This window comes from Coffea arabica, chromosome 8c, assembly GCF_036785885.1.
Source record: "Coffea arabica cultivar ET-39 chromosome 8c, Coffea Arabica ET-39 HiFi, whole genome shotgun sequence".
NCBI classification, from domain to species: domain Eukaryota; kingdom Viridiplantae; phylum Streptophyta; class Magnoliopsida; order Gentianales; family Rubiaceae; genus Coffea; species Coffea arabica.
In genome coordinates, this window is record NC_092325.1 from 4,648,064 (window position 1) to 4,672,934 (window position 24,871).

General features: G+C 34.5%; 2 protein-coding genes across 2 annotated transcripts; both read left to right on the forward strand.

The window, feature by feature from the left end:
• Window positions 1-4,310: 4,310 nt before the first annotated feature.
• LOC140013736 (CASP-like protein 4D1) lies at window positions 4,311-5,912 on the forward strand. Its single transcript, XM_072063790.1, has 3 exons — window positions 4,311-4,517; window positions 4,761-4,896; window positions 5,584-5,912. Exons 1-3 carry the CDS (start codon window positions 4,333-4,335, stop codon window positions 5,788-5,790), a joined length of 528 nt encoding a protein of 175 aa, XP_071919891.1. The 5' UTR covers window positions 4,311-4,332; the 3' UTR covers window positions 5,791-5,912.
• Window positions 5,913-16,734: 10,822 nt separating this feature from the next.
• Window positions 16,735-19,756, forward strand: LOC140013803 (CASP-like protein 4D1). The gene is made up of 3 exons (XM_072063929.1): window positions 16,735-16,928; window positions 17,165-17,300; window positions 19,577-19,756. Exons 1-3 carry the CDS (start codon window positions 16,735-16,737, stop codon window positions 19,754-19,756), a joined length of 510 nt encoding a protein of 169 aa, XP_071920030.1.
• The last annotated feature ends 5,115 nt before the right edge of the window (window positions 19,757-24,871 follow it).

Sequence of the window (24,871 nt, forward strand, 5' to 3'; positions counted from 1 at the left end):
ACTTATAAGTGAGTATGTCTACCTTACAAGAAGTTGAATCTTTCCAACTAGTTTTTTTTTTTTTTTAGCTTTTTGGGTAAGAAAAAAGGTTCACAAGGAGAGGCGGCTCACCCAATTCCAAAATCCGGACTTGGTTCTCCAAAACCTTTCTTCTCCTTGTCCTTCCTCCTTCCTTCTTCACGATTTGAACTAAAGTACCAAACCGATAGAACTTGCCCTTTGTAATAGAGCTGGCTACAATCTCAAAAGTACCGAAATATCAAGAAGGAATATATTTATTAACCATAGGGAGGTTATATATAGATTTTGAAAATCATAAAAGGGTTGTGTGAAAAAGCACTAAATTAGAGTAGGTAAAAGAGTGATGTATACTACATTTATATATCATGACCATTTCAGCCATTTTAGTTTCTGAACAAAAGTAATCTAAACATGTCAACTAGTTCGGTTATAAGAGACAACTTCGACAATTTTGAAACTTTAGTTCAAAATACGAGATGGTTATGTATAGTTGTTAAAATCTTAAGATGATAATATGGAAAAACGCTAAATCAAAGGAAGGTGAAGTGTAATTTATCCTTTTCTTAATGGTGTATGAGCGTGATGCCAGAATTTTTTTACTGGCTGAGCATGGGGGTAAATGTGTATAACATAAAGTTACACACCTTTTTTTTTTAAACAAAAAACCCCCTGCTTTATATGCAGATATGGCTATTAAAAGAATCAAACTATTCACAAGGTCCAATTTGACTTGTTTAAACTTGAGTTCAGCTTGTTCATTTAATTAAATGACTCGAGTTCGAATTCAAAATCAATCTCATTTATTAAACGAGTCGAACCAAGCTCGGGTGACGAACAATTCATTTAGACTCGTTCATGCATTTGTTAGAGCAAGTATGTATAATTTTCATTTATTTCATATCAAGATTCTTCCACGATTCTTATTATGAGGTACAACAATGAAAATATAGATCAAATCAATTGCATCTACGAGAATATGGATGATATTAGTGATCTTTTTTCTTATGATGAATGCGAAGTCTTATTTGTATTTCTCTATGATTATGTGCAACTGGGTTGTCTTGATTGTTTAGAATTTATTTTGTAAGGAACTTTTGGCACATTCTTATATTTGGTGAAAATTTTCTTATTTAATTGGTTAAATTTGTTGTTGCAATTTATATAGGATTTTCAAGTTAATTCGAGCTTTTATGAGTTTGGGCCTTTTGTGGTATAATAGTCTAGCCGGAATTTGAGATTTTCTTTAACGAGTCCAGCGCAAGCCCAATGTTGAGCATGCCAAATGAATGAGCCGAGCTTAAGCGGGGCTTGTTAAATAAACGAGATGAGCTCAAAAGCCAATTCTTAGCTCAACCTAGTTCGTTAACAGCCATGTAGATAGATACCTTTTTGAATGTCTTTAGAATTTAGAGAATGAGGCTAGGCTTTATGTTGCATCTTCTCGTGTGAGAATGCAGGGGAGGAGTCTCTTATTTCAAAATTCGTAGAAGCTCATTTTAAATAGAGGTATAAATGATGTTGTCTTGTGTCTTCCGGGGGGGTGGGGGGAATAAGCGGAGTGGGAATAGTCGGGTCCGAAAATATAATCCGTCGAATCCCGGATACCCACTATGTCAGCCAAAAAAAAAAAAAATAGAGGTATAAATGAATCTAATCAAATCGAATATCTTAATATTTAAGTTTAGCCTAATTAAACTGACATATTGAGTTGAACTCAAACGAGCCTTTATCGAATTGAACTCAAGCAGACTAAATCTTTTACCTATACATTACAATTTTATGCTAATTGAGCCAAGCTCTATCCAAACTTGAAAAGTTATTGAATACAAAATATTATTCAAGTTTGGTTTGATTAGTTGGCGAGTCAAACTTGAAAAAAAGTCTTATCAAACTGAATTCCATTTGAATACCAAATAAATTGATTCATCTTTTAGTCCTAATTAATCAGAATCGCAAGAGTCAAACTGACTCAAACAAGAAATGTTAGGTTTCAGTTCCACAACTCTTCCGCATTAAGCTGCTCGGTTGGATCCTAAGTCAATGACTTATTGGGTTCTATTAATTTTAACCAAATATTTCATTTATAAATATGTTTTGTACAAGTCATTTATTTACTTGTCCAGCATTAAGTAATTTGTGTGGCTTAGTTAATTAGTAAGATACTTTATCTGTAATCAAGGGTTCGCAAGCTGAGTCATCTAGTGGATAAGTGAAAAATCACTATTGATCCTTTGAGTAATAAATAAGGAAAAGTAAAGTAATTTGTGTAACATAAATTTCTTTTTTCTGTAAGATTGATTTTATTTTGGTCATCAATGTATATCCATTATATCAAGAGTTACATGCTTGTTTGGATTGTTATTTTTTGTAGACAAATTTTTACGTTTTTCATGAACACATTTTTATCTAATATACATCTAATCGCTACATTACATTTTTCTACAAAAACTCCTAAAATAGCAATTATCAGGAGAGTAGCCATGTTGTTTACTATACCCTAATGGTTTCTTCTTAGTCGTTAAAAATGCTGAAGAGTGAAGTGATCAGGTAAGAGTAGATGTGGCAATTTGGATTGAGATCCATTTATCCATCCATATAATCCATAATTAAATGGATTTGGATTATCCATCTATGGTATTGGTTTTAAATGGTTGATCCAAGTAAAACCATTAAATTAAATGGATTTATATGAATTATCCACAAAAATCACGTATATCTATTTCCCTAAAAATCAAATAAAAGAAACGGATAGATCCCTCTAACTAGAACCAACTGGGAATGAAGGACCACATGTGACAGCCTTCCTTGATCGCGAGACGAAAGTCGTCCTTTCGTTTTCACTGGTCGATTGTTGACTTCCAAGTCGTATCGGTCGTTTCCAAACGAAATACCCGAGCAATTACTCTGCCCGTGGCTTACAAAGGAAGCAAAAAGAAGAGAAAAGACACAAAAAAATAAACCAATATTTGATAATTTAACCATGGAAAGCTTTGCTGGCTATAACCTACAACTTCTATTTTTATTTTCACAATTTTTTTGCAACTAAAATAAGAAGAAAATATTAAAAATAAGCCTTTTTTTTAAGTTTTTCACAATTATTGAAATATTTTTTGTGAAAATATTAAAAAAGCTTTTTGTTCAATAAGTCTTTTTTATTCAAAAAAAAGTTTAAAACAAGACTCTTTTTCACAAAAGTTTGTCACAATATTTGACAAAAGTTTTTTATTCAATAAGTCTTTTTTAATATTTTCACCGATTATATTCACAGACAAACAAGACTCTTTTTTGTTAAAAAGAAAATAAAATTTTTTTTTGAGTTATCTATTTTAATTGATTTTGAGTAAACTTGTAAACGAATTATTATCGGTTTATTTAAGTTTGGATTAACAAAAGGCTAGAGACAAGTGACAGCTGTACAAATAAGGGACAGAGGAGACAAAAACTACTTTGGGGACAGAGAATTCGAAGCCATCCAAAATATATATTTTTTAAATAATAAGTTAGATGAAATAAAAAAAATGCCAATATCGAAACTCAAATACACCTCAAGTCCCTTTTGGGTTCTACCATTCACGCTTAAAAAGGACTAGAAGACTAGTCTGTAATGTTAAACGTATATCTCTTATCATAGTGGGAAAAGACTGCAGAACTAGTTGACTTAGTACCAAGGGAGTTGAAGAAATATTTGAAAAACAGCTATTAGGTTAGTCATCCAAAGTTTAAAACCTCACACCCAGAAGTCCACTTTTTGAGATTAGTTGATGTTTGGATTGTAATTTTTTATCAAAAAATACTTACATTTTTCGTAACACATTTTCAACCATATTTTTACATAATATATATCAAATTACTATAATATATTTTTTTTTACAAAAATTTTAAAAGATAGCAATCCAAACGGAATATTCAAGCCATCCCCACATACAGCTAATATTCACTCCTTCCATGCCATTTCCAAACCCCACAATTATTGGACTTCCGTCTTTCAAACACGTATAATTGAAATGGTTCAAGTCCTTCCAGAATTTTGACGGTTTATTAGAGTACAAAAATTTTTGGACTTAGTCACAAACATTAATGAAAGTTAGCTAGTACTAGATGACACCACAAAATGTTCTAAAGAAATACTTTTCCTACATTACCTTTTCTTTCTTTTGCCCCACTTTTGGTTTTTGAAAAAGGTCCACCACACACTTTTTTTTTAAGAAGGTAAAAGGACTAAAAAGTCCCATCATATTTCTGTATATATAGGGAGGCACTTGCATATGAATCTAAACAAACAAATTCACCAAGTTTTGAGAAAATCTAAAAATGTCTCAAGTGCGATATGATGGATACTCTGAGCCTCGTTCTTCAAAGGTGCCAATATTCAGTCTGGCGGCTAGAGTGGCAACCTTTGCTTCTCTCGTAGTAACGGTTGTGATTCTTCAAACTAACAAAGTTACTCTAAATACTGGATTCAGACTCACTTACTCCAGCCTCTTCCACTCTTACAGGCAAGTAGTTAGTACAAATTAGCTAGGAGGCTCAACAATTGTCCAAAAGGCAATTGTTCGAGACAGTTTATGGTTCAGATCAGGCCGCAGCACAGCTCCCAATCTGGGACTTACTTTCAAAATCTATTTATTTTCAGCTAAAATTTTTTAATGTCATTCAACACAGCTCATCAGTACTGCAAAAACTAATTGGCTTTTACCTATCAAGTTTTAGCTGATAAATGCATTTCTTTTTGTTGGCAGGTACATGTTTTACGTTTCGATATTGGGATTGGTGTACACTGCGATGCAAATTCCTCTCGCTGTGTACTACTTAAGGGCCAGAAAGCGTCTAATAGAGCGCTACAGCTTGCTGCATATAGATTTTTATGGTGACAAGGTAAACTAGCTAGTAATCCACTCCTGGAACATTAATCTTGGAAATAACATCTATGGATGCCTGATAGTTAAGATACCGGCATAATTTGGTGGGATAACTAAAACTTCTATTGCAATTTAGTTCTAACCAAAGGCTTTTTACTTCTTGTATTATGCCTAATGGTGAATTAGTAACTATTCTGGGCACACTTTTGCAAGTAATGTATAAAGCAACTTGAAGAGTACGGATGGTTAATTATTCACTCTAAAGTATGAAAAAAAAACCAAGTCTACCGAAAGGATAGGTGCAAATATATAATGGAAATCTGTACAAATAAGTATTTGGACCCACTTTGGTGATTGAGTTTATATTTTGAAATGGACGAAATCTTAAATTTTAAAGGGCACTGTGCTGTCGGTGAAGGTGTTATATATCTGAATGATTCAATGGTCAAAAGACACAAAACACAAAAAACCAGCAATTCAAGTACCTATTGTAACCTTGCAAATGTGTGCCTGAGTGTGTTTTTTATATTACTGCTGTACAATACTAGTACCTAAAGGACAAATCAGACAAGGCCGTTTTTTGCTTCGAAATTACAAGACGTTTTGGCTCACTAATATCAGCTTGTAGATATATATATATATCTTTTGTTAGATATTTCTTAATTCATGCACTAATTTTTAGTGTTGGAAATTGTGCATTTAGATCATGTCACTGCTGCTAGGAGCAGGAGTTGGTGCAGCATTTGGGGCAACCAGAGACCTAAACAAGGCATACGAGGAAAGCAACGTGCCTAAGATCCATGACTTCTTTGATCTAAGTTACGTCGCAGCAGTATTCATCCTCATTGGATGTTTAGGTTCTGCAATTTCTTCAATCTTTTCATCTTTAGCCCTGTCTAAGGGTGAATAGTCACGAAGAAGAAGCAATAGCAATACGACATGTACTTTTTGGGGTTCTCTTTCAATTTGCCATCTCTTATTTGTTTGGTAGAACGTTCAACACAAAAAAAAGGGTCATTTTTACTCGCCTTCTGGGACTGTTTCAATTTTATTTGATTGTGTTTCCCGCAGCTTATTGCCATGACAAGCATCTTAATGCGCAAAACACATAGCAAAGTTTTTCAAGAAGTATTTTGGGGAATGCCAAAAACCGTTCCCCTTCACATAATGTCCTTCCCTGAAAAACCAAAATTTCGGATTACTTGCGGTGGACCTTCTGCTGCATGAATACTTCAATCCGGTGAAATAATACCCAAACGAACAGTGACGAAAAAGTAATCTAAAAGCACTAATTTAATAATCACGCAATAACTATGTAATTAATAAGGATTACCTCTAGACTTATCATCGAGCAATTGGTGATTTGCGTATACTGACGTAGCCACGACCCAGAGTTTTGGGTGGAGGGGCAATCTGTTACAGAGTCCATGTCATTAAACGATGCCAACAGGATAAGTTTTAGTTGCCGTTGATATTAAGTCTTTTTTTTTTTTTTTTAAATTCTCCATTCACATGGTGAATTTGTAAACTCTCAATCGGATAAAAGTAAAAGTTCCATTCCTGTAGGGGTTAATGTAAATAATAATAGAATTTGAAAAAATTTAGGGAGGGTGGGGGAATATAAAAAGTAAATGCAGTTTTAGAAAAGGGTAATACACACTTTACCTCCCTGTGGTTTAGCGACTTTTCATGTAACTCCCATAGTTTCAAAAACTATATATAACCCCCTCACAATTTGGATCAAAATGTTAAAGTCACTAAAATAATATTCTGTCATGAAACCCAAGAAAACGTCGAGAATATCCTTGTTTAAAAACTAAAATGGCGTAGTGATCAAAACATATAAACGTAATATGCGTGACACTTTAACCCCTTATGATTTATGTTCTTCTATATAACTCCCCTGTAATTTAGTACTTTACTACATAACCTCCTTATGGTTTTTAAAATATATACATAACTCTCTTATGATTAATTAATAATTTTCAATGTCACAAAGAGTTATTTTTGATATTTTAGTTGACTCTGTTATGGAATGCAAATTCCATGACTTTGATACTTTAATCCAAATTATGGGGAGGTTGTATATAGTTTTTCAAATCACAAGGGAGTTGTGTAAAAAAAGCGTTAAACCATAGGAGGATAAAATTGTATTTTACCCTTAAGAAAATTGAGGGGCGCAAATATGAATTATGTGACCAATCAATAAAACTAAGAAACTTACTAGTCATATTCAGAATTCTTAAAAGAATTCCCCATCTCACCATCACCATAGCTCTGCCCTGATCACGTATGCTTTCTCTTCCCACCAATGTTTTAAAAACCGGACCGTTAATTGAACCGATGACGTGAAAGGGTCAAGATTCAATCGGTCGGACCGGTTCAATTTCGGTTCAATGAATTATAAAAAATAATTTATATAAATATTTATGCACAAAATAAGACATGTAATGGACTAATTTAATACATTATATGATGAAAAGTTTACTATTTTTGAATAACTTGATTTTTTAAAAATAAAAATTTTAAATTATAAGTTAAAACAAATAAATTTCATTTGAATTTCAATTATATCTACCAAAAAAATCTTAGATCTAACCCAAAAATATCATAATATTTTAAACTTATACAAAATTCATGTCTATGAGAATTTAGATTTTGTGAACTTAAATTTTAATTTACGTTTTGGGATTTAGAGATTGCAATTTAAAAAAGGAATTTTGGAGTTCGAAAGAAGTCAAGAGAATCGAAAATAGAAATGCAAACTTGATAAGAAATAAAAAATAAGATAAAAGTGAGTGGTTGTGGCATTAAATAATTTGGGTTAAAGAAAAATAATTCTTTTTTAACCTTTTTCAATTTAATGGACAAAAATAAAATTAAAAGATGGAAGAAAACGTCAATAAATTAAAAATAAAGTGGTTTGATTAAAAAGAGAGTGACAAAAAAAAAGAGGAGAAAGAGAGAGAGAAAGAGAGAGTGTGTGTGTGTGTGTGTTGAAGATTAAAAAGAAAGAGCCATGAGATGATTAGATTTTGTAAAAAAAATGAAAAAAAGAAATATGAGTTTTTGTTTTATATAAATAAGTTATCAATAAAAAACTAATAAGATGTGATGGTGCAATGATTACTACATTGGTCTTTTATTACAAAGGTCTTGAGTTCGAATCTTGATAGTTGCATTTTGCAAAACGTAAAAAAAAAAAAAAAAAAAAAAAGGAAATCTCGAAAACCGGAAACCGCCGGTTCAATCCGGTCCGGCAGTTTCCACGGTTTAACCGGTTTTTGACCGGTTTTCTAACCCGGTCAACTATAGCATAGAACTGGACCGGGGCCATGGCCGGTTCGCGGTCCAATCGGTCGAACCGCCCGGTCCGGTCCGATTTTCAAAACACTGCTTCCCACTCCAATAGTGTTAGAACTAATAGATGTAATTTTGTGTAACGACAGTTCTAACTTATGCCTCATCAGGAACAGACCGTAGAATATATGGAATACTACAAGCTATTTATTGACTAGATTAGGAATTCTTACTTTCAAATAATAAATTTCTAGAGTTTTCTTCCAAAATCTTACCATAATTTATAATTGGAAATAATATCATATCATATATTCTGATTTAATTGATTGATTAAAAATATTAACCAATTATTGACCAACAGTGAATTAGTTAATTAAGATTCCAATCAATACCAGGAATTAATCTTGTGGATCACATATGCCTTTAAGGAGGCAAGTTTTACATTCTCCTATTTGGCCCAAATATAATGGTCAAATAACTCAATAAGTGATAAGAAATTTAATGGAATAGTTGATAGGTCATAATTTGTTGCTAAATTTATAATTATTTTTTCCTTGATTTTAGCCAAATATTATTTTAATTGATAGATTCTACTTGTGCCAATTGTAGGAAAATGAGTAAAATGTGATAAAAGGGGTAATTTTCCAAGAATTACTGGCAAGTCTAGAGAAGACGGGATTTACGCATGGCAGTTTCCTAATTCAAGTCGAAGACTTACGAAGCATGTTTCCAAATACAGTTGAGAAACATCTTAGATTATTAGGAAATATCTTCTTTTTAGGAAAATGAGGAAGTTCAATGTATTTTTGAAACTAGAAAATAGGAAAAGAAAAGGCCGGCTCCCGTTTGATTACTACTTCTTAGGGAAGAAAAGAGAAGGCCAGCAGACAACTAGTCATATTCTTTTCCTTCTTTTCGGCCGCAGGAGACAATGAGAAACATTCACTTCTTCTCCATGATGGGGAGCTAAATTCTCTTTTTCTAGTTGAAGGTCAATTTGAGAATTCGGTTTTAAACATTTATGAGATTGAACTATTTTATTTATTTCTTTTATTCATTGGTATTTGTACGTTTTCTGATTTAACTTCTTATGATTGTTATGTTATTTGAATGTCGAGAGCCCGATATTCGAATTAACCTAATAATCTATTGCCAGATTAATTGATTTATTACGTAATTGTTCAATTGATTAATACCAGTGGTGACTAGCGTGATTGGTTTCATATTAGGGAAACGTACGATCTAACTTAAATGAACTTTCGTAGCGTGTTTGTTGGTTAGGATTAGGTTTTTCTAATTCTTATTGCAATCAAGAAATTAAATCCTATGGTCGTACCTAGGGTTATTTCTTGGTTAGGGAAATAGTTAATGGTTGTACCTTGGCTATCGAAAAAGTAAAGAAAGACTGGTCATTTATCGCGTGTATGACAACTGTAACCAATCTATTAATGAGTAATTGAATTATTTTTGTATTGATGATCAGTTGAATGGACCGTGTCTGAAAAGTTGCACCTTTAGCTAGAGTCGTACTTATTATTGATTAATTCCTGTTATTTTCGTTAGTTGTTTCATTAGTTGGTTAATTAATTATTTTATATTTTCTAAAACCCCCCATACTCTGAATTCTAGAAGAAACGAATTATCCCCAATCCCTGTGGATTCGACCATACTCATCGATATATACAAAATTTGTATTTTTCTCAAATAGATATTTATTATTGTACAGGGTCAACACCTGTCAATAGCCATATGTCTTTAATATCACCCAGAAAATTCAAGAGTTATGTAATAGTTATTTAGTCAAAAATGGTGGCATAAGAATACAATAACTAGATCAGCCTTTATGGTGCGTTAAATTATAACATAGATCATGTTAGATTGGATTGTAAGTAGGAGGTCTTTGGTTCAAAACCTCAGACTTAAAAAAATAGAAAAAATTTAAATTTTCATTATGAAAGATTTTTTATCTCTCACTATTTTAAGAATAACTTAATCTAAAAAAATTGGATAACTTAATCTGTAATTCCAGGTGGGTTTAACTTTATGTGTTTATTTAACAAGGAATTATTCAAGTGATTGAATTAGGGAGGAGGGATGGATTGAGTTGTTCCGGGAAAGGAGTGTAAATAAGAGAATTCGAGTTTGAACTCTCCCATTTACACTAAATTTAAAAAAAGTGATTGAATTAAGGACTTTTAGTCAACATATAGTTGACTTCTTTACAACTTTGTATACTTAGGAGGCAAGTCTTTGTAGTCCTTAGTTTGAGAAACAACCTAAACTACAAAAAAAAAACAACAATACTTCTTGGGACGTCAAGTTTTCTAGAAGTCTCACAGCGGTGAAACATTTACCCTTGAATTGATTTTTCACTTTTTGTTTGTTATGGTTTTAGCTTACCCTTAACTAAATATACGTTCCTTTGCCATTCAAAAACGAAATTAACTAAATAATCTCTCAGCATTAATTTTTCAAACGGAACAACCCAAATAGATTATCCCAATTTCGCTTAGCTTCTGCAGGACGGCTTACTTGACGAAAAGAAAATTCAATCTCAGCCTTCCTTGATCGCGAGACGAAAGTCGTCCTTTCGTTTTCACAGGTCGATTGTTGACTTCCAGGTCCTATCGGTCTTTTTCCAAACGAAATATCCGAGCAATTACTCTACCCGTGGCTTACAAAAGATGCAGTAAGAAGAGAAAAGACGACAAAAAGTAAACCAAGATTTGATAATTTAACCGTGTAAAGCTTTGCTAGCTACAATCTACAACTTCTATTTTTGATTGTCAATTTTTTGCATCTAAAATAAGAAGAAAATATTAAAACTTAAAAATTTTGAAAAGATTTTTTGAGTTCAAAATTTTTTTAAATTTTTTTCGTGAATATATTTTTCAATTACTTTTCTACCTCACATGCATTAAATTATTATAGTATATTTTGTTATAAGAACTCTAGAAAATAGCAATTCAAACGAGTTTTTTTATTAGCAGGCAACTAACCCTGTGATCCAAAACGGTCGTAATTACAAGTATAAATACTATGGACAGAAAAAGGCTAGGATCGGGAGCCATCTTCGCATTACTTTCTCCTTCAAGCTTATTTTCAATAATTTTCCCTTTAAGCTATGCTATCATGTCAAATTGCTAATTTCTTGAATAAAAGATTTAATCAAGTTGTCCTTCTAACTATAAAATTGGTTGATATAACTCCAGGTTACTAAGACATGAATTTTTCGCTCACTTCTTGATTCACATTAATTCCATTATAGAAACAGATAGGAGTTTATTTGAGATATTATTTAGAATAATTACTATAACACTTTTTGTGATGATGTATATGAGATAAAAAGGTGATTGGGAAGATAAAAAGGTGTGTTACAAAATGTTTTTGTGATGGAAGCAAATAATTTTCATACAAATAAAGGCTATCCAAATTCTTTTTAAATAATAAGTTAGTTGAAATAAAAAAATGCCAATATCAAAACTGCCAATACACCTTAAGACCCTTTTGGGTTCTACCATCTACGCTTAAAAAGGACTAGAGGACTAGTCTTTAATGTTAAACGTATATCTCTTATCATAGTTGAAAAGACAGCAGAACTAGTTGGATTTAGTACTCAGGGAGTTGAAGAAATATTTGAAAAATTGCCATTAGGTTAGTCATCCAAAGTTTACAGCCTCAAACCCTAAAATCCACTTTTTGAGAATAGTTGATGTTTGGATTACAATTTTTTACCAAATTTTTTTTTTACATTTTTCGTAAACAGATTTTTCAAGTATTTTTTTACATCACATGTATCAAGTCGTTATGGTACATCTCTTTACAAAAACTTCAAAAAATATCAATCAAAACTGGATGTTAAAGCCATCCCCACATATAGCTAATATTAACTCCTTCCATGCCATTTCCAATCCTGATTATTGGACTTCGTCTTTCAAACACGTTCAATTAAAATAGTTCAAGTCTTTCCAGAAATATGACGGTTTATTAGCGTACAAAAATTTTTGGACTTAGTCACAAACATTAATGGAAGTTAGCTAGTACTAGATGACACCACAAATATTCTAAAAAAAAAAAAAAATACTTTTCCTAAGTTACTTTTTCTTTTGCCCCACTTTTTGTTTTTGAAAAAAGTCCACCACACACTTGTTTTTTATCTTTCTTTTTAGGAGGAAAAAGTCGCATCATATTTCTGTATATATAGGAAGGCACTTGCACGAGAATCTACACAGACAGATTCACCAAGCTTTGAGAAAATCTAAAAATGTCTCGACTGCAATATGATGGTGCGCATTGTATCAGTTTCTGTTATATAAATGAGGTACGTATTGCCTCAGTTTCTCCTATACGAACGGGCAGATCTTTATTGCTCCTACTTGACACCTTGCATCATGATCGACATTACTTTGGTTATCATACTTGACACCTTGTATCCTCTGTTGTGCATTAGTTTGGATTGTTTTGGTTCAGTTCAATTTAGTTTATTTGAATGTTTACCCAAGCAAGTGAATCGAAGTTGCTTTTCCTTTAGTGTGTAATTTGGATGGACTAAAGTATCAAATCAACGGAACTTGTCCTTCGTAATAGAGCTGACTAAAATCTCAAAAGTACCCAGATATCAAGAAGGAACATATTTATTAATCATAGGGAAGTTATGTGTAAATTTTGAAAATCATAAAAGGGTTGCGTGAAAAAGCACTAAATTAGAGTAGGTTAAAAAGTGATGCATACTACATTTATATATCTTGACCATTTCAACCATTTTAGTTTTTGAACAAGAGTAATCTAAACATTTCAACTAGTTCTGTTACAATAGACAACTTCAACAATTTTGAAACTTTAGTCCAAAATAGGAGAAAGGGTTTTGTATAGTTATTATAATCTTAAGATGATAATGTTGAAAAAACACTAAATCAAAGGAAGGTGAAGTGTAATTTATCCTTTTCTTAATGGTCTATGAGTGTGATGTCATAATTTTTTATTGGCTAAGCATGGGGCTAGAACGTGTATAAAATGAACAAGTTACAAACTTTTTTATCAAAATACAAAAAGCCATGCTTTATATGTAGATATAACTATTAAACGAATCAAAGTATTCACAAGGTCTAGTTTGGCTAGTATAAACTTGATTTCAACTTGTTCATTTAATTAAATGACTCGAGTTCAAATTCAAAACCAATCTCGTTTATTAAACGAGTCAAAGTAAGATCAGGTCACGAACAATTCGTTTAGATTCTGTTCATGCTTTTTGTTAGAGTAAGTATGTCTAATTTTCCATTTAATTCATATCAAGATTCTTCCACAAGTTTTATTACGAGGTGCAACAATGAAAATATAGATCAAATCAATTGCAACAACGAGAATATGGATGATACTAGTGATCTTTGTTCTCATGATGAATGCGTAGTCTTATCTGTATTTCCTCTATGATTATGTACAATTGGTCTGTCTTTAGAATTGATTATGTAAGGAACATTTGGCACATTCTTATATTTGGTGAAAATTTTCTTATTTAATTGGTTTGAATAAAATTGGTTAAATTTGTTGAGTTGCAATTTATATGAGATTTTCAAGTTGATTTGACGTTTTTTGGGCTTGGGTCATTTGTGCTATCATAGTCAAGCCCGAATTTGAGATTTTCTTTTACCAGTCCAGCGCAAGCCCAATGTTAAGCTTGCCAAATAAATGAGCCGAGCTTAAGCGTGGCTTGTTAAATAAACGAGATGAGCTCAAAAGCCAATTCTTAGCTCAACCTGGTTCGTTAACAGCCATGTAGACAGATTCTTTTTTGAATGTCTTTAGAATTCGCAGAATGAGGCGAGGCTTTCTGTTGCATTTTCTCGTGTGAGAATGCAGAGGAGGATTCTCTCATTTCAAAATTCATAGAATAACTAGCTTTGGTGCAGCAATTCATTATAGGCCTTGCCGCTAACTTAGTGGAGCTAATTCTAAATGGGGGTATGAATGAATCTAATCAAATCGATCGAACATCCTGGTATTCAAGTTTAACCTAATCAAACCGATATATTGAGCTGAAGTCAAACCAGTTTTTATTGAATCGAGCTCGAGTAATCTGAATTTTTACCGATAAATTGCAATTTTATACTAACTGTTGAGCTCTCGTTTGGATTGCTATTTTTAGGAGTTTTTGTAGAAGAACATATTATAGCAATTTGATGTATGTGAGGTAAAATGATGATTGAGAAATAAATTCACGGAAAACGTAAAAATTTTTCAGCTGAAAGTCACAATCCAAACCTGAATACAAAGAATTGTTGAAATTTGGCTTGATTAGTAGGCAAACCAAACTTGGAAAAAACTCTTATCAAATTGAATTCAATTTGAATATCAAATAAATTGATTCATCTTTTAGTCCTAGTTCTAAGAACTAAACTGATTCAAACAAGAAATGTAAGTTATAGTTCCGGAACTCTTCCGCATTAAGATGCTTGGTTGGATCCTAAGTCAATGACTTGTTTGGTTAAGTATAATGACTCATTTGGTTCTATTAATTGTAACCAAATATTTCATTTATAAATATGTTTTGTACAAGTAATTTATTATACTTGCCTAGGATTGAAAGTAATTTGTGTGACCTAGTTAATTAGTAAGACAATTCATTTGTAACCAAGGATTCACAGGTTGAGTCATATACTGGATAAATGGAAAACCATTATTGATCCTTTGAGTGAAAAATAAGAAAAATTAAAGTAATTTGTGTAACATAAATTTCTTTTTCTGTAAGATTGATTTTATTTTGGTCATCAATGTATATCCATTATATCAAGAGGTAAGAGTAGCCATATCGTCTACCATACCCTAATGGTTTCTTCTTAGTCGTTAAAAAAGTTTAAGAGTGAAGTGATCAGGTAACAGGTCATTGCACGATTTGAATTTCTTCCTTTGTTTCTTTCTTGTTTGGCTGAGAATTATAGGCTATAGTTTCGGATTCTTGTTCAGTCAGGTTGTAGGTTGATTACATGGTTGGTCAGAAGCTGTGAGCACATACGATCTAGTTAGTCATCAACAAGACACGGTGACAAGCACAGGCAATTGTTGTTAAGGAGGTTCCTACTAATTAATATGTTGATGAAAGTATTACCAATATTACTCAAGCCTGTTTGGATTGCTATTTTTTTGGAGTTTTTCTAGAAAAATATATTGTAGTGATTTGATGTATGTAAAGTAAAAATGTGATTGAAAAATGTGTTCATGGAAAATATAAAATTTTTTTGAAAAAAAATGGCAGTCCAAACAAAGATAATTTTATAGTTAAAATTTCAAATTGATCTATCTCACAAATTTGAAAATCTTTTGAAAACTTGAATATTATTTTCCACTTTCTCGACAAAATGCACGTCGACTAAAAAGGTGATAGAAGAACATGTCTGACAATTTTCTTCGAAAAATTTAAATAATTGCAATATAAATTAGAGTATGGAGAGTAAATTTGTTTCATTCATATCCTTTTCTTAATTCAATTTCCGTAAAGGTTTCTTGAAATATGTAATGTAACATTTGTTAGAAGAAGTGTACATATTAAGAAAAAAAAATGATTTCTATACATATCAAAATAATCTGTCAATATCAATTTTTCAAATAGAACAAACCAAATAGATTATCCCAATTTCGCATAGCTTCTGCTGCATGAGGAAAAGAAAATTCAGTCTCAGGCTCTCAGCCTTCCATGATCGCCAGACGAAAGTCGTCCTTTCGTTTTCACAGGTCGATTGTTATAATATTCACAGGTCGATTGTTGCCTTCCAACGCTTCTAATATTCTATTCCCAAATTAATCTTTATTTCCTGTGTCGCTTAACTTGTCGATTTGATTGAGTTTATATTATCAAAAAGTCAGAGGCGACGTTGCTGTTTGGATTCTATTAGGTCCTTTCAAAAAAAAAAAAAAACCTCACACCCTAAAATCCACTTTCTGAGAATTGTTGATGTTTGGATTGCAATTTTTTACTAAAAAATTTTTACGTATTTCATGAATAAATTTTTCAATCATGTTTTTACATCATATACATCAAATCGTTCCACTATATTTTTTTACAAAAACTCTTAAAAATAACAATACAAGCGGGATGTTCAAGCCATCCCTATGTATAGCTAATATTCACTCCTTTCATGCCATTTCCAATCCTGATTATTGAACCGTCTTTCAAACACGTTCAATTGAAATGGTTCAAGCCTTTCAAGAAATTTGACGGATTATTAGAGTAAAAAAATTTTTGGACTTACTCACAAACATTAATGGAAGTTACCTAGTACTAGATGGCACGTACTAGATGACACCACAAATATTCTTAAAATATATATATATATATATATATATATATATATATATATATATATATATATATATATGTATACACCTTCCCTACATTACTTTTTCTTTCGCCCCACTTTTGGTTTTTGAAAAGTCCACCACACACTCGTTTTTCTCCTTTCTTTTTAGGAGGAAAAAGTCCCATCATATTTCTGTATATATAGGAAGGCACTGCACGAGAATCTACACAAACAGATTCACCAAGCTTTGAGAATATCTAAAAATGTATCGAGCGCAGTATGATGGATACTACGAGCCTTGTTCTTCAAAGGTGCCAATATTCAGTCTAGCGGCTAGAGTGGCAACCTTTGCTTCTCTCGTAGTAACAGTTGTGATTCTTCAAACTAACAAAGCTACCCTAAATACTGAATTCAGACTCACTTACTCAGATACTACTTGCCTTTTCCACTCTTACAGGCAAGTAGTAACTACAAATTAGCTAGGACAATTGTCCAAAAGGCAATTGTTCGAGACAGTTTATGGTTCAGATCAGGCTGTAACACGGCTCCAAATCTGGAACTTACTCCCGAAATTTATTTATTTTCGGCTAAAATTTTGAATGTCATTCATCACAGTTCATCAGTACCGCAAAAAACTAGTTGGCTTATACCTATCAAGATTTAACTTATAAGCGCATTTCTTTTTTTTGGCAGGTACATGTTGTACGTTTCGATATTGGGATTGGTGTACACTGTGATGCAAATTCCTCTCGCTGTGTACTACTTTGGGGCCAGAAAGCGTCTTATAGAGCACTACAGCTTGCTGCATATAGATTTTTATGGTGACAAGGTAAACTAGCTAGTAATCCACTCCTACAGATCCATTTGGATTATCTGTTTTTTGGGGTGTTTTCAAAATTTTTTACTGTAGTAGAGTTTTTAGAATATATTTTGAAATATTTTTAGAATATATTTTGAAATATTTAAGAGTAGTGAGGTTTTTAGAATATATTTTGTCATATTTTTAAATCTTAAAAAAATTAACACTCTTTTTTAAAGTACATTTTAGAGTACTTTTTAAAAATATTTATAGTATTTGAAAAACTAATTTTTGAAAAACTCAAGGCTCCAAACCATAGTTATTAAACCCGGCCCAGAGGGGAACTCGGCGAAAGAGATAGGTGAACGGGTTATTGGTTTAATCAGTGGGTGAGCCGGTGGGCCACGAAATATATTTAAATGTTATGTTTCATAATTTTTGAATGGTTAAAACTATAATAAATTATGTCATAGTAAATGCTCAATTAATCTAATTTATTATAGAATCATTAATTCTTATAAGAATTAACAAAACCTAAATTCAATTAGTAATCCATCAAATTTCAAGTATAAAATTTTATCTAAGTATAATTATCTAGTTTATTTATGAATTTTAAATGTAAAAGATTATTAGGAACGATATTTGCCTTTAGAATGAATTGTGTGATATGTTATTTTTTAAATTCATTTCATAATTTATAAAGTTTGGGGAGTAATAAAATTTATTAAAAGATTCCAAAGAAATTTGGTTCTGGAAAATTAAAATAAGAATAAAAGTCTAATATATAATATAAAAAAAGACTGAATAATGAACAAGTGAGCTGTTGGTGTAATGGTTGTTGCGTTTCCTTAAATACAAGAGGTCGCTGGTTTGAGGCATCACTCCAGTATCTTCAAACATTTTTAACATGCAAACCGGGATTCCTACAAAACCGGATGGTTCAACGGGTTGTTCGAGGCATCACTCTAGCATCTTCAAACATTTTTAACATGCAAACCGGGTTTCCTACAAAACCGGATGGTTCAACGGGTTGACCGGTTGAACCGCAGGTCTGTTAAAAAGTCAACGGTTCACTTGCAGAAACGATCTAATTAGCGAACCAGTTCGGTTCAATGCCCAGTTCACCGGGTTGACCGGTCGAACCATTGGGCTGGACCGAGTTTAATACCTATGATCCAAATAGACTTGTCAAACACCCTTATCACATATAAGGGTGCGTGATAGTTAAGATATGTATAATTTGGTGGGATAACTAAAACTTGTATTGCAATTTAGTTCTAACCGAAGGCTTTTTACTTCTTCTTTTTTTTTTGTAACGATAATATTTCTATAACTTACTTTATCTTATTTTTGGGGGAGGGGAACCTAATCGACGGAGAAACACCATTGGAGGAAACCACTGAAAGTGGCAAGCACAAATAGTGGCTGGTGGGAGGCAAGTAATGTATTATGCCTAATGGTGAAGAGGAAGGCTTTTTACTTCTTGTATTATGCCTAATGCTGAATTAGTAACTATTCCAACCACACTTTTGCAAGTAATGTACAAAACAACTTGAAGAGTGCGGATGGTTAATTATTTACTCTAAAGTCTGAAAAAAAAGTTTACCAAAAAGTAAGTGCAAATATATAATGGAAATATGTATAAATAAGTCTACTTTTGTGATTGAGTTTATACTAGAAATGAACGAAATCTTAAATTTTAAAGGGCAATGTGCTATCGGCGAAGGTGTTATTTATCAGAATGATTCAATGGCCAAAAGACTCAAAACACAAAAAACCAGCAATTCGGAATGACATATCAGAATGATTCAATGGTCAAAAGACTCAAAACACAAAAAACTAGCAATTCAAGTACCTATTGAACCACCAGCCTTCGGGACGGTGGCGACCACTAAGCCATTTAAGGCTTGGTGGGGATATTAAGTGACTTTTTAAAAAATTCAGACGGATACGCAGTGCACCCATCTGGTCTGGTGATAGTTCAGTCCCTATCGATCCCCCTAGACCTAGTTGGATCTCCTCCTTAAATTAAAATAGTGTAGAACACTATAGATAAAAGTGACTATTGAAAAAAAAAAGTACCTATTGTAACCTTGCAAATGTGTGCCTGAGTGTGTTTTTTATATTACTGCCGTACAAACGGTAGTAGTATACTAGTACCTAAAGGACAAATCAGAAAAGGCCGTTTTTTACTTTGAAATTACAAGACGTTTTGGCTCACTAATATCAGCATGTAGATATATATCTTTTGTTAGATATTTCTTAATTCACGCACTAATTTTTAGTATTGGAAATTGTGCATTTAGATCATGTCACTGCTGCTAGGAGAAGGAGTTGGTGCAACCAGCGACCTAAACATGGCATACCAGACAAGTAAGCTCTTCTTTGATCTAAGTTATGTCGCAGCAGTATTCATCCTCATTGGATGTTTAGGTTCTGCAATTTCTTCGATCTTTTCATCTTTAGCCCTTTCTAAGGATGAATAGTCGCGAAGAAGAAGCAATAGCAATACTGCATGTACTTTTTGGGGGTCCTCTTTCAATTTGCCATCTCTTATTTGTTTGGTAGGACATTCAACACAAAATAAAGGGTCACTTTTACTCGTCTTCTGGGACTATTTCAATTTTATTTAGTTGTGTTTCTTGCTGCTTATTGCCATGACAAGCATCTTAATGCCCAAAACACATGGCAAAGGCTTTCAAGAAGTATTTAGTGGAATGCCAAAAACCGTTCCCCTTCACATAATGTCCTTCCCTGAAAAACCAAAATTTCGGATTACTTGCTTTATACCCTTTACTGCATGGATACTTCCAGGAGGACTTCAATGATTCAATCCAGTGAAATAATACCCAAACGAACAGTGACGAAAAAATAACCTGAAAGAACTAATTTAACAAGTAGCTGTTGTTCTTCCAAAATCTTATCATAATTTGTAATTGAGAATAATATTGTTGAGATGTCTTGAATTAGATCTTCAACTCTCGCTGAGCTGTACGGGGGTCTCGCTGAGCTTACGATATATATTAGTTACCGTGTCTGTTTTATTTTGGGTCTTGTTTTGGGCCTATTTTGGGTCCAATCTGTTTGGTTGTATATATATACACCTTATTTTAGTCTGTAAACTATTCCGATTACAACCCTAATAAAATCTGGTTTCCCCCAAGTTGTTCTTGTCTATTCTTGTTTGTTCTTCTATTCCGCTGCATCTGTTATAACAAACTGGTATCAGAGCTCTAGGTTTGTCCTAGGGCTCGGATCACGCAACAACATGTCTGCTTTGAACATCAAGATCGACAAGTTCACCGGGAGAAATAGTTTCAGTTTATGGCAGATCAAGATGCGGGCTCTGTTAAAGCAGCAGGGCCTGTGGAGTCCGCTGACGAAGAAGAAATCGGATTCCGTTGATGAAGAGTCGATGAGTCTGGAGGAAAAGGCTCACTCGACAATCATGCTGTGTCTGGCAGATGATGTCATCACTGAGGTCGCCGGTGAAGAAACTGCTGCGGGTTTGTGGGTTAAACTTGAAAGTCTCTATATGACGAAGTCTTTAACCAACAAGTTGCTCCTAAAGCAACGTCTGTTCGGTCTGCGTATGCAGGAAGGTACTCCTCTTCGAGAACATTTAGATCAATTAAATACAATTCTTCTTGAATTGCGTAATATTGATGTTAAAATTGAGGATGAGGATGCCGCGTTGATTCTGTTAGTGTCTCTACCGTTATCGTATGAGAATTTTGTTCAGTCTTTTATTGGCGGTAAAGATACAGTGACTTTAGAAGAAGTAAGATCAGCACTGCATAGTAGAGAGTTGCGCCATAAGGCGGCTGGTAATGTTACAGATAATCAGGCTGTTGGATTAGTTGTCAGTAGTGGTAAAGGAAATTGGGAAAAAAGAAGTCCGGAAATAAGAAGCAGTTCTCTAAAGGTCCCAAGCCGGATGATGTCTGTAACTATTGCAAGGAAAAGGGTCATTGGAAATCTGATTGTCCCAAGAAGAAGAAACAGCAGGAAAAACAACACGTTTCAGCTTCAGTTGCAGAAAAGGAAGCGGAAAATTCAGAAGAAGACCTGGCCCTAATTGCAAACGAACCAACACATCACTCTGATGTGTGGGTTCTTGATTCTGGGGCGTCCTATCACATATGTCCAAATAGGGAATGGTTTACAACATATGAGCAGATAGATGGCGGAAATGTCGTGATGGCTAATAGCGTTGTCTGCAAGGCTGTTGGAATCGGTTCGATTAAGATCAGGACACATACTGGAAAAATTGCCACACTGAACGAAGTCAGGCACGTCCCTAAAATGACGAAGAATCTGATATCACTTAGTACTCTTGACAGTAAGGGTTTCAGGTTCAGCGGAGGAAGTGGAGAGTTGTGCATCAGTAAAGGTTCATTAGTGGTTCTCAAAGGAGTTAAACATGGCACCCTGTACATCTTACAAGGTTCTACGCTAACAGGTTCTGCTGCTGCTGCTGTTGCATCTTCTGAAGATCGCAGGTCTGATATGACCAAGTTGTGGCACATCAGGCTTGGTCATATGAGTGAAAGAGGGATGCAGATTCTGTCTAAACGTGATCTTCTAGAAGGCCACAAGGTCACTGATCTTGGATTTTGTGAACATTGTACTTTCGGTAAATTACATCACAGAAAGTTTGGGAAGGCAATTCACAGGACAAAAGGCACACTGGATTACATCCATTCTGACTGTTGGGGTCCTTCACGAGTTGAGTCCTTGGGAGGCTGTCGGTATTTTTTATCCATGATTGATGATTATTCAAGGATGACTTGGGTAATTGTTATGAAGGAAAAAGGTGAAGCTTTCAAGAATTTCAAGCAGTGGAAGGCCTTAGTGGAGAATCAAACTGGAAAGAAGATCAAAAGGCTGAGAACTGATAATGGTCTGGAATTCTGTTCAAAGGAGTTCGATGAGTTCTGCAAAGATGAAGGAATTGCCCGGCATCACACAGTTCGACACACACCACAACAAAATGGTGTAGCAGAACGCATGAATCAGGCACTTCTAGAGAGAGCACGGTGTATGCTCTTCAATGCTGGTTTGCCAAGGAGCTTCTGGGCGGAAGCAGTGAGCACGACCTGTTTCTTGATCAATCGTGCACCTCATACAGGTATAGACTGCAAGATACCTTATGAAGTGTGGTCTGGTATGTCCCCTACTTACACAAATTTGAAGGCTTTTGGTTGTACTGCGTATTATCATGTCAGTGAGGGTAAACTAGAACCAAGGGCTAAAAAGGGAGTTTTTCTGGGATATGGAGATGGGGTTAAAGGGTATAGAATCTGGTCACCCTCAGAAAGGAAAGTTATACTTATTAGAAGTGTAATTTTTGATGAAAACTCTATACTTAACCCCTCTGTGAAGGCTGTTGTTGAAGAAAGTGCAGGTGATGAAGAAAGTGCAGGTGTTGATAAACAGGTGGAGCTAAAAATCATTCAAAATGGTTTTGAATCACAGCAGCAATTTAGTGATTATCAACAGCTATCCTGTGAAACTGAACCTCCTGCAGAAGTAGAGTCTCCAGAACCTACATCAGCAAAAAGGTTGGCACCTATATCCTATACTGCGTCAGAAACTCAGCAGCATGGTATTGCTTATGATCGTGCAAGGAGAGTGGGAGTACAAGCTCCCAGCAGGTATCGGGATTTTGTAGGTTATGCATTTCAGATTGCTGAGGAGGTGGATTCTCCCGAGCCCTCTACCTATAGAGAAGCTATTTCAGGTAGTGAGTCAGCTCAATGGCTTGCTGCAATGGGTGATGAAATGGAGTCCTTACACAAGAATGGCACTTGGGAATTGGTCAAACGGCCAGCAGAGAGAAAGGTTGTGACTTGCAAATGGGTCTTTAAAAGGAATGAAGGAATTTCTCCAGTTGAGGGCATCAAGTATAAAGCACGTGTAGTTGTAAGAGGGTTCACTCAAAGAGAAGGAGTAGACTACAATGAGATTTTCTCACCAGTGGTCAGACACACTTCTATCAGGGTGCTACTAGCAATGGTTGCACATCAGGACTTAGAACTTGAGCAGCTAGACGTGAAGACAGCTTTCCTGCATGGAGAGTTAGATGAAGAGATTTATATGACTCAGCCAGATGGATTTCATGTTCGGGGAAAAGAAGATTATGTATGCAAGTTGAAGAAATCTTTGTATAGATTAAAGCAGTCCCCAAGGCAGTGGTACAAAAAATTTGACGGCTACATGATTGAGCTAGGTTACAACAGAAGTCAGTATGATTGTTGTGTATATCACAACAAGCTTGAAGATGGTTCGATGATCTATTTGATTCTGTATGTAGATGATATGCTCATAGCTGCGAGGAATAAAGCTGATATACAGAAGTTGAAAAGTCTTCTCAGTGCAGAGTTTGAGATGAAAGACTTGGGTGCAGCACAGAAAATTTTGGGAATGGAGATTTTCTGGGATAGAAGTCAGAAAAAACTTTTCTTATCACAGAAGAGCTATATTGAGAAGGTACTAGCCAGATTTGGCATGTCTACAGCAAAACCCTTGAATACTCCGAGTGCAACGAATGCTCAACTATCAGTTACACTTGCACCACAGTCGGAAGCTGAGATGGAGTATATGGCTAAGGTTCCCTATTCTAGTGCAGTGGGTAGTTTGATGTATGCCATGGTCTGCACTAGACCTGATCTGGCACATGCAGTCAGTGTTGTTAGCAGATTTATGGCTAATCCTGGGAAGGAGCACTGGCTGGCAGTGAAGCGAATTTTTCGGTACTTGAGGGGTACATCTGATGTTGGTCTCATCTATGGAGGTGATACAAAGTGTTTGGTTACAGGCTATTCAGATTCTGATTATGCTGGAGATGTTGATAGTAGGAGGTCTATGACTGGTTATGTTTTCACTCTTGGGCATTCTGTAGTTAGTTGGAAAGCAACTCTACAACCTACAGTGACTCTGTCCACTACTGAGGCAGAGTATATGGCACTGACGGAGGCTGCTAAAGAGGGAATTTGGTTAAAGGGGCTGGTTGGAGATCTTGGCCTACATCAGGATCAGGCTAATATATATTGTGATAGTCTCAGTGCAATATGTTTAGCCAAGGATCAAGTTCATCATGAGAGGACTAAACACATTGATGTCCGATATCATTTCTTGAGATCTGAGACAAGGATCAAGGTGAAGAAAATTGGCACTGCTGACAATCCTGCTGATATGTTCACCAAGCCGGTCCCTCATAGCAAATTCAAACATTGTTTGGATTTGCTAAATGTCCTAAGTTTCTGATGGCCCTTATGGGCATTCTGATGGTACTTAGAGATAATTCTCTGAGTACTTCTGGCACTTCATTAGTGCGTCTGTTACATTTTTCGGGGAAGATTCAAGTCAAGGTGGAGATTGTTGAGATGTCTTGAATTAGATCTTCAACCCTCGCTGAGTTGTACGGGGGTCTCGCTGCCCGGTCAGCGAATCGGGGGTCCAGGGGGCGACGCGCCCCGGCTGGAGGGCCCGGGGGGCAGCGTTGCCCCCGGTGGGGGTTCGGGGGCAACGCCCCCCAAGCTTACGGTATATATTAGTTACCGTGTCTGTTTTATTTTGGGTCTTGTTTTGGGCCTATT

Bases quoted from the DNA above. Each gene is read 5' to 3' on its own strand.
- LOC140013736 (XM_072063790.1), top strand. From the start codon at position 4,333: ATGTCTCAAGTGCGATATGATGGATACTCTGAGCCTCGTTCTTCAAAG. The intron at 4,518-4,760 runs GCAAGTAGTTAG...TTTTGTTGGCAG, and splicing joins AGCCTCTTCCACTCTTACAG to GTACATGTTTTACGTTTCGA. The intron at 4,897-5,583 runs GTAAACTAGCTA...TTGTGCATTTAG, and splicing joins TAGATTTTTATGGTGACAAG to ATCATGTCACTGCTGCTAGG.
- LOC140013803 (XM_072063929.1), top strand. From the start codon at position 16,735: ATGTATCGAGCGCAGTATGATGGATACTACGAGCCTTGTTCTTCAAAG. The intron at 16,929-17,164 runs GCAAGTAGTAAC...TTTTTTTGGCAG, and splicing joins TGCCTTTTCCACTCTTACAG to GTACATGTTGTACGTTTCGA. The intron at 17,301-19,576 runs GTAAACTAGCTA...TTGTGCATTTAG, and splicing joins TAGATTTTTATGGTGACAAG to ATCATGTCACTGCTGCTAGG.